The sequence below is a fragment of the Caretta caretta genome, chromosome 14 (assembly GCF_965140235.1).
Source record: "Caretta caretta isolate rCarCar2 chromosome 14, rCarCar1.hap1, whole genome shotgun sequence".
In the NCBI taxonomy this organism is placed as follows: domain Eukaryota; kingdom Metazoa; phylum Chordata; order Testudines; family Cheloniidae; genus Caretta; species Caretta caretta.
The window spans coordinates 21,074,927-21,085,500 of NC_134219.1; the positions used below are offsets into that span (position 1 = coordinate 21,074,927).

Genomic DNA, 10,574 nt, shown 5'->3' on the forward strand with positions numbered 1-10,574 from the left:
AAGAAACTAACTACTCCCATATGCCTGATTTCTTATTATGCTTCAAAAGATATGGGGATGAAATCCTGGCTCTAGTGAAGTAAATAGGAGTTTTGTCGCTGTCTCAATGGAGCCAGGTTTCTACCCAGGGACCAAAGAATCAATACAATTACTCACAAAAGTCCCCCCAAAGGCAGCAGCACTACTGGCCTATGTATGGGATATCTGTGTAAGTAAGAGTTTGCAAGATCAAAGATAGCACTAGCTACTTATTAAAAATGGAGGCAAGTGTATCACTGTTATGCTGGCTTCGTGCATGCCTTTAAAATGTGCCACTCTGGGTATGTCTATGCAGCAGCTGGGAATTGACCAATGCAGCGATGTGGACACAGCCTCCAGAGTATACGCAGCTATCTCCATAGTGAAGACATACCCTCAGGCTAGCTATCTGAATACAATCCTGCCCAGCCCCCAAGGTACGTTCTCGGGTGGTTAGCTCAAGCTGCCACCCATGTCATTGCGACCACACTGCTATTTTTAGGCACTAGCTTCAGCAGAGCTAGCGTGTGCACGTCTACCCAAGTTGGAAATTACACGGCCCTGCTGCTGTGTAGATGTACCCTCAGTCTTTTCTGCAGGAAAATGGGCTTAATCCTCTCCCATGACAGCCACATGGCGTTTCAGCACTGATTTCCATGAGACTGGGCCTTGGGAGTTTTGCCTAGGAAGTCTTTGATGTACAGAGCCAGATTCTCAATACTGCTCTGCACCCACAACCAGGGTTGATTCTTCAAGAGAGGTCCACTCCAATTTAGGCAGCCAGACGTGAGGCCACGCTTCTGAAAGAGCTCCCAGCCCCGCACCGAAAGCCTGGTTGTAAGGGTCACGGTGGGAGTTATTGGATGCAGGGCACTTAAAAACATCTGACTGCTTATTCTGGTGCCTAAATGGGAACTGGGCCCTTTTGAAAACCTGGCCCTGTCACAGACCTCCTCCTGCTCAAAACGATGAGTTATCCTAAATGCCTAGAAATTAAAGGAACCCCGTATATTTTCAGCCTCCCCACAGGCAAGAAATCAAAGACGATATTTATTTGAAAATAGCAGAACAAAACAAAACAAAACCCTTTGGTTTATCCCTAAAAAATTATCCACCCAAAATAAGTTTGGGTCCCACTGGGTGCTGGGTATGTGGAATCGATGTTGCTTTTTTAATCTTCCCCCACGTGTATACACTAGATGGCGCTCTACATCACGTAGTGAAGAGAGGTGAAAAAAGCTAGCTCCCAAGCAATCTCAGATTGTGCAGACATAAGAAACAAGGCTATGGAGCGGATTGTGATAGAAGGGACTTGTCTCTTTCAGCTTTCTCTGAGGACTTGTCTATTCACTCTCTTAACTAATCAGCCTTTGCCCTGATCAAGACATTCCACGCAGATAACATTGTGAACAGGGGCCAAGGTCACGAGCATACTCCGGTGATGCAAAGCAGCCACAAATCTGGTTTAACTGGACAGTCAGAGCGGGTTTATGGCTGCTTTGTATCTTAAGAGTGGCGCAAAGCAGCTGGAACATACAGGTGAATCTGGCCCTGTAAAGGACATGGAGCCCTGCATCATGTGCGAGGTAATCCCTTTTGCACAGCTCTCCTGCCCCAACCCCATGCCCGCAGGCCCACTGCCAGAGGACGCGCCACAGGTACAGCAGCACGTGTAGGGTTTACCTCACAGTGAAGGTGTTTTGCCCACAGATAAATATCACACTAACCTGATGGTCAGTTTGTAACAGGAACTCCAATTACCAGATTACCTATTTTAGGTATGTCTATGACCTGCCCCCGTTACCACAGTATCTGAGCACCTCACAATCTTTAGGTGTTTATCCTCATAATACCCCTGTGAGACAGGGCAGGCCTATTATCCCCACGGTACAGGTGGGAAACTGAGGCACGGAACAGCTAAGCAACTTGCCCAAGGTCAAACAGGAAGTCTGTGGTAGAGCAGGGAACTGAACCTGGTCCCCTGAGACCAGGCAAGCACCTGAAGCACTGAACAACATTTCCCCTCTCTGACTCCATTCATCATCTTATGCTGCATTTGATGATGCCAGCTTCCATCACCCACTAGTAAAATTTTCAAACAAGCTCCTTTGTGCTGTCCCCCAGGCTGCCCCCCAGGGCTAGGGAGGAGCTCCCTTTAAATAGCCACAAAGCAACCTTACTAACCTCCTTCAGACATCTCCTCAAAACTCTCCTTTGCCACGAGGCCTACACAAATCTCTACAAGTTAGGCAGCTGGTGTGCTTGGACCACTGCCCATCATACTGGCCAACACTGTCTCACTGCACTCCCCCGTCTGTCTGAGTGGTTGTCTCTTGTCTTGTATTGTAAGCTCTTTGGGGCAGGGACCGTTTTTTTGTTCTGTTTATATGATGCGTCTATGACTGGGGTTTGTAGGCCCTACTGCAATACAAATACATAATTCAGGACTCCCATTCTCTCCCACTGTCTTCCTTACACAGCCTAAGCTCACTATAAGCAGGTTGCAAAGTCACTATAAGCAGGATGCAACGTTTTAATCAATTCAAGTGTGTTTGGGAGAAGCAGAGTTCATAGAACGAGGCGCCTCCCGCAAAAACATTTAAAGCTCTGGCTTCATGTAAACGAGCTTTCCTAAACTCCAGCCTCCCCAACACAAACCGTCTCTTGGAATAGAAAAACCAGCCAAAAAATAATGACTCCGTCCTTGAACACAAGGATTGGGAAGCTTAAATCTGCTTTAACGGCAAAACTTCCGACAACGAGCACACACTGGGGGGGTATATAAACCAGGAATTAAAAAACCAAAAGAATTAAGATCAAGCGAATGCCTGAATATAATTATCTGCCCGCAGAGAATACAAACAATATAAAGGCTCACAGTTCCAGTATTGTGGGGGCCACATCAACATCTAGAAACCAAAGACTCTGTCAACCAAGCTGCATGACGGAGGGGAAAAAATCTCACTTACCCTGAGGAAATTTGTACGGTACATAAAGTCTCCCCTACCAGGCACAGAGTTATGACTGAGGACAGTTGTGGCTCACAATTGCTAAAGCATCTCCCCTTAGAGAGAAGAGGGTTTTTGGTGTTTACATCAAGTAGTTTGCTCTGCAGTACTTTACTCATGATGGCTGGGCCATCTGGGCTGCTTGCAGTTCTCATTCATTGCGCTAGTTCTTTTTAAAACATTCCCTTCTGTGCACGCATAACCCTACCCAAAATGCATACTCTCTTCTGGTCTCTCACCGAGTGGCAAATGACTCCCACTCCGCTCCTCTGAACTATGCTGTCCAGATGAGCTCTGGCCATACGACCTCGCAATAGTGGCTGACCTCCAGAGTCCCGGAGGCTCTGATTTCATTTCAGGCTCTTTGTGTGAATCGAGGCTTGAGGCACAGGGGCTGGGAAACTCACTGCACAAGAAGGTCCTTTACAGCTGCTCCCAGCTGCTACGAACTTGCTTTTCCTGCCATTCTTTTCAGGAACTGAACAACTCCCAGCTCACTTTGACCCTCATGCATTACTGGTTGCCTTGAAAAAAACCAAGAGGATATTCATACAAGGACGCGGAACTTCCTAGGTCTAGAGGCATCAGGGAGGAAACTCCCAGCCTGACAGAGAAACCTTGAATAATCTTTCATCTCTTGCAGAATGCTGTAGCCTAATGACATTAGCTCAGCTTTTCTCTAGTGCAACTGGCAGCAGCATTACAAAGGCAGGGAGATTAAAACATATGAAATAAACGTTCCCTGTGTGACTGACAGCATAATGACATTCCAGCGGGCGACTGAATCGGTGCACGGCTAACAAAGGATCAGAGAGAAACAGTGAGGCTCACAATACCATCAACAAACACGTATTTTTCTTTCAGACATTTCTTACTCGATTGCATTAACCCCATAGACTTGAAGTTTTCCCCAGGCTGCATACAGTCATGTGCCGGGTAGAGGGGATGGTAGCTCAGCTCTATTAAAACACAGGCTCACCTGCTATTGAACTCTGTCAACTCAATAGACTTGTTCAGGACCAGAGCAGAGATTTCTGTGTTTTAAAGTCAATGAGACCATTGTGGGCTGTTTCCCCTCCTTCCTTCCCTTATGAACTAAGTACTCGCAAAACTGAAATGGAGAAAGCTGTTGTAAGCACTGAACTTCCCTTGATATTCAAACCTCATGCAAATGCCCATGTAGGTGTCACACCTCCCAAATAAAATCACCAAGATTGTTTTTAAATAAACCTCACTGTAGGTGAGCTGCCTTTTAAACAGATGCAACGCAGTCTGAGAGGAGAGGTGATTATTCCACTTGATTTAACATACAGCATTTTAGATCAGTTTCACTTATTGTCTGGAACCACAGTAGGTGTTGAGACTTTCACTTATTAGCACAGAGCTTTGCTACAAGTTCTTTGCCGTAGGAGTCTGCTATCCTACAGGTATTATAATTTAATTCATCGGTTAAAAAAAAGAGTCTGATCTTGCTGTACTTCTGTTATCGGCCTCTCCAAACACTTACGTCCCGATTAAAAGGATCTCATGATAGCATGCACCAGCTACTAAAGCTCATCTTTTATTCCAAATAGATATTCTCCCTTTATCTCCTCTGTGATCAACATTGCTTCTCTCTTCTCAGCCTGTGAGGGGCACTGTGGTGACAATATACAGTCCAATTTGAATGATCTCTTAAGAATCCAAACACATCAACTTCATGAAACATGTAAAATCCACTGATCCCCTCTATCTTCCCTTAAGTCTGCTATTTAGCTGCTGCTGTTAATAAACATCTATGAATATTAGTATCTAAAGGCTTTTCCATTTCAGTGTAAAGATCCGGGCCCTTTTTGTTACTTTTTAGATAAAGCATTCAGTGCCCATGGAGGTTCCCTAAGGCCACAGAAAGTGAACTAAAATGTTTATATCCTGTAATGATGCTGTTTAGTCTGCCTGCTCGAAAATAAAAATAAATCTGAAACCTAAGATGGTGATTCCAAAGACAAGCAATCAAGAGATACTAGCAAACATATGGTGATATTCCCAGTATTCTGAACTACTCAAAGATCATGACAAATGCATGTAAAGATTTTTTTAAATAATGTTTTAAAACAGAGCCATTTAAGTGATTACCGACTTTCTGATCCTGCAGCTCTGAGATTCCTGGAACTACATGTTAGTAAGGATTACTCACATGAATAACGGTTGCAGGATTGGGTCCCTAGTCATGAATAGCCCCATACAAAGAACTCACTGTACTTCAATCTCCACAGAGCTAATAGCAAAAGAGTGAAACTCAACACATCAAACAGCAAACAAACTGAAGCAATTAATGTAAACGCTCCAGTATCAAATGGTAAAACACGGTGATTACATGAAGAGCCTGAAGGGGAACTACTCACATGAGCAAGAGCTACCAGATCAAGCCCAAACTCTTTGAAAATTAAACCCCCGACACTAAGAAATCTATTGTGCAATAATGTATGTCACTGGCATATGGTCAGATTCTGTATTCCTTGCTCAGGCAAGATTTCCAGGATTAGGCCAACCCACAGTGCCATCTCCTCTGCAATGAATCAAGGAACCCATTGTCAAAGAAACAGATTTCCTGAATTACCAACCATAAATAATGGCAGACCCTCTCCCAAAGCCATGTGTTTATTTTTCAAAGTCAAGAGTTGATTAAAGTTCTTGAGGTTTTCAGATTTGTTTTTAATATTTCCTTTCTGATAGAGGGTCAGTGCATGGAAAATTGGATAAGGGCACACTAAAAATATCATTCTGTAGACAGCTTCAGCCCTCACAAGAGGAAATCTTTATTCTCAGAAAAAACACACCCTGCAATCTGAGAAAATAAGGTGCATTCTATCCAGTGCAATATATGGAAGTACAGTGGTCTCTTCCCTTTGCAAAAAATACATTGCACAAACGCTTGGGCTAGACTCTGACTTTCCGTATGATGATACTGCTGATTTCAGTATAGTCATCACAATTTTAACCAAATACCACCTTCCACTAAAATGTTAGTAAGAGTTAAATGACAATTAGATACAAGTTTTAGAGTGACTTCAAGTCCCTTCTTTTTTGCTTGTTTGCCGGATGCAAAACCCCAATATTTCTATTGTGCAAAAGAAGGACAACCTATTCTTAGATCCAACAAGTCATTTTCATATGAACTTGCCAGAGGACACAACTTTATTAACTTTAAATTACTACGACACATCAGAAAAAAAATCTAACTAATAACACGAGGAGTATTGCCCTATGGCTTTAATTTCTGTTTTCACATTGTCAAGGGCTCCCACTTACTTTCTTTTCCAGCAAATGAAAAATTAATTACTTTAACAGAAAGCTAAAACAAAGACACTTTAACAACATTTGCTTTCTTTCCTGACTTTGTTCATGGCTATTTATGGATAATTACTACCACTGACATTTTTATTATTATCAGACTGCCCAAAATTATGAGTGAAACTTATAACTTTCCTCATACTTAAATGGAGGAAATATATTTTAAAGACTAGATGCTTAGGGGTTGTTTATTTGCTTGATTTTGTAATACCTGATAACATATGTATTTCTACACTGTCAGTTGCTCACTTTAAAATACAGTCTTATCTCATTTTCACAGGGATTACTACCTGATTTTACAAATACAACAGCAAATTTAAGGGAACTCTGAGGCTTTCCTCTGCATGACATTTTTCTTTCTTAAAAAGAAAGATGAGCCAGGCAGTTTACAAAAAACAAAAATTGAACAAAGACAGGGCTCTGGAGCATATTGCTAAATTTTCATCTACTTTCATCCACAAGCAGTTTATTTTTCCTACAATGAGACTTCTTTAAAAAACAAAAAGTTCAGTTTTCTTGCAACAAGTCTTTTTTTAAAGATCATCTAAAGCAATGTTCGTATCAGGATGGTGTCTAAAATTATCAGCCAAATTTCCACTGAAAATAGTGATTTAGGCCCTGATCCTGCAAACTTGTTCAATTTTACACACTTGAGTGATCCCATGGTGTGTGTGATGTTAAGTACATGGAAGTTGCAAACACACACAAAAAAATCAAGTGAAATGCTGAGTGAAGTCTTTTAGATCATCACAGCAGAAAAACACAACTGATAGTACCTTGAGCCAGACTTTCAAAATATAGTTTGCTATCAACTTATGCCTGGTCTACACTACAGAGCTAGGTTGACATCAACCTAACCCTGTAAGCATCTACACTAAAATGTAGCTCTCTCCGACGGAACTCACCCACTATACCGACTTAATAACTCCATCTTTGCGAGCGGCGTAGCATTTACGTTAATGTAATTAGGTCAACGCAGTGTCAGTGTAGACACTGACTGCACTGCTTACATTGACTGCTGCTGCCTTTCAGAAACTGTCCCACAATGCCCCACTCTGGCAGTTAAATCGGTGCAAGAGCTCCTGGTGAAGACGCACACTGAGGGCACAGGGAGAGTAGTGTGTACATGTAAAACTGATTCAATTACTGCAGTGGCTGTACCTGGTCGTAACTTAGGTCAGCTTAGTTTTGTAGTGTAGACTGCCCTTAGCCTTCAAAATATACCTTAAAAACACCCAACAATTTCCTAAACATCCTGACATGGTACTTCCCTTCCTTAATGAGGGGGAGGAGGGGGTATGAATACCTATTGCTTTTTTGTTTGTTTTAATCACTAAAGAAGCCTTACAAAGAAAATGAGCCAGTCACTAAATAAATCACATGCTATAGGTGGTTGAAAACTTTGGAGCCCAGTTCAAGAGCTGATTGTCCCTGAGAGGAACCCTCCTTATAAAATGACTTTTGCTATGGCCTCCCCACACTGGGCTCCCCCTGCATTGATGGGGTTAGGATGAGTCCTGTTCCCCTCTTCTCTCCCCCACCCTGTTTCCCCTTCACTGATGCAACTGTGGACAAATGAGACATTGCTGATCATGTTGCATGACCTGATCCTGGCAGGCATTTGGGAAGGAATGTGGGGAAAGCTATGGAGGTTGGAGAGGCAGAAGAAACTTTGAGGATCAGGGCTGGGAAGGGCTTTGGGAATCAGGGCTGAAGGGAGCACTATGGGCTGAGGAGTGTCTTTGTGGATCAGGGTTGGACTGGGGATTATAGGGTGTCTTCAGGGATCAGGGCTGGTGGGCTGGAGGGGTGAGGGAGCCATAGGGATCAGGGGCAAGGGGTGTCTGGGGATCAGGGCTATGGGGGGTATGAGGATCGGGGCTATGGGGATCAAGGGCTGGGAGGGGCTATGGGGTTCGGGGCTGGGAGGGCCTTTGAGGGTCAGGGCTGAGGTGTGTTCGGGGCTAGGAGCTATGGGGATCAGGGCTATGGGGTGTCTTTGGGGATCAGGGCTAGGGGCTATGAGGATCAGGGCTATGGGGGGTCTTTGGGGATCAGGGCTGGGGGCTCTCAGGGGTCTTTGGGGATCAGGGCTGAGGTGTGTTTGGGGCTAGGGGCTATGGGGATCGGGGCTGGGAGCTATGGAGATCAGGGCTATGGGGTATCTTTGGGCAGCAGGGCTGGGGGCTCTGAGGGGTCTTTGGGGATCAGGGCTATGGGGTTTCTTTGGGGATCAGGGCTGGAGCAGGGAACCTCTCTAACTCCCCCGCCCAGCCCCGGACGAAGCGCGAGGGCAGCGGCTCCCGCCCCAGTCCCGTACCTGTACCAGGCGAAGCCCCGCTCGTAGCCGCGGTCGAAGAAGTGGGGCTCGGCCCCCGCTGCCCGCACGTCGGGGTGCACCCGCAGGAACTCCAGCAGCGCCCGCGTGCCGCCCTTCTTGACGCCCACGATGATGGCCTGCGGCAGCCGCTTGCTGCCCTCGCCCAGCAGCAGGGCCAGCGTGCCCGGGGGCTCCCCGCCGCCGCCCGACCCCGCGCCTCGGCCGGGCGCGTCGGGCCGCCGCCGCTGCTGCTTCGGCCGCTTCCTCCGGGCCGCCGGCGGCCAGCTGGCCAGCGAGGGGGCCCCCGGCTCCAGCGGCCCGCCGCCGCCCGCCGCCTGCTCCGGGGCGGCCGCCAGCAGGGGCCCGGGCAGGCTGGGGCAGCGCTCGGCCAGGCAGTAGAAGACGTAGAGGGACATGAGCAGGGACATGAGCATCAGCAGGAACTTCTTGAAGACGCTGCGGGGCAGAGGCTCGGGGCAGGCGGCGGGGGCAGGCGGCCCGTTCCCTGCCATGCTAGCCCGAGGCATCTGCCCGGCCCCCGGCCATGCTAGGCAGGTGCCATGCCCCTCGCCCCCGGAGTCAGCAGCCAGCGGGGGGGCGCAGGGCTGCCCCGGGCCGCATTGTCACTGAGCTGGAGCTGGGAGGGGGCTCGCGTTGTGTCCCCCGTTTCCCGCCCACCCCCGGTCTCTTAAGGGCGACGCTTCAGGGGGGGCATCATCGGCAGGCGGCTCCTGCCAACCTCCCCGCAGGAGGGGAAGCCCCGACGCGAACAGATCCCGTCTCCCAGGGGAGGGCGAGTCGCTAACGGAGTCCCTGAGCGCAGGTCCCGGTCCCACCTATCGCCGGCCCCCGCCCGGCCAGTCCCCTGGCAGTGGGGTGGGGATGTCACAGTCTGCACGACTGAAGCAGCTGCTCGCCACAGCCCCACCACCCGCTGCGCACCCCCGGCAGGGGAGAATCGCTGCGAGCCAACGGGACAGAGCCGCCCCCGGCTCCCGGCTTCGCCTCCCTCCTCCGGCTGCAGCCTCTGGCTCCGCTCTGTTGCCACCTGGGCTGACGAGACCTGCCGGGGGGGTGGAGCGCTCCGGGGCCTGCTGTCACCGCCCCTCTAGCCTCCAGCTGCTGCCACACGTGGAGCCGGAGCAAAACTTCTCCGAAGGCAGCGAGCGGGGCGCGCCCCTGAGCGAGGGGAACGCGGCGCGCAGAGCCGGGGCTGGACTCTGGAGCGGGCCGCGTGTCGAGCAGCCCTTGCTGGTGACCCAATGGAGAGAGAGGGGCGTGGGCGGCTCTGAATACCCCACCCCCCTTCCCCGAGTCGCAGGAGTTACTGGTACATTGCACGCTGTGTTTATATCAGCCTCCAGCTAGAGGTGGATTTGGTAGCCAAAGGTTCATCTAATTCTCTATTGTCATAAGCTCAGGCAGATTTAGGGGGAAACCAGCTTGTAATTCACCCTAAGCGTTTGATAGCTGCTTCTTCTTCACCAAACACGTTTTAAACAGAGCAAGCACAGAAGTCGCTTCTTTTTATGGCGGAAGCCCTATTAGGATTATTACTAGGGATGAAAGGAAGTAGGGTTCTAGAGAAATGTACTAGGGGGTCTGTCGAAATTATTCTAAAACCCTATGGAATTTCATAATGAATGATCTACTTTCCGTTGAATGTTTAAGGCATCCTATAGGATTTATTAATAGAGAATTGTATCCCTGCTCCAGCATTCTATACGATCCTTTAAACATTCTATAGAAAGGATCTCATCCTATAGGATTTGGGGTGATTTCTATAGAACCCTATTTTAAATCATCTTCTAGAATTTCATAGAGAATTATAAAATTCTATATATTAAAAATTCTCTATTAAATTAGATAGGACTTTTCCATAAGGGCTTTGTATC

General features: G+C 47.6%; 1 protein-coding gene across 1 annotated transcript in view; it reads right to left on the bottom strand.

Moving 5' to 3' along the window:
• Positions 1-9,862, bottom strand: part of LOC125621415 (heparan sulfate glucosamine 3-O-sulfotransferase 3A1-like) — a 90,441-nt gene extending 80,579 nt beyond the window's left edge. The window contains exon 1 of the mRNA XM_048818279.2: positions 8,680-9,862. Within this exon, the coding sequence (XP_048674236.2) occupies positions 8,680-9,206 (527 nt within the window). The 5' untranslated portion in view covers positions 9,207-9,862. The remainder of the gene's footprint in view (positions 1-8,679) is intronic.
• Between the last annotated feature and the right edge of the window lie 712 nt (positions 9,863-10,574).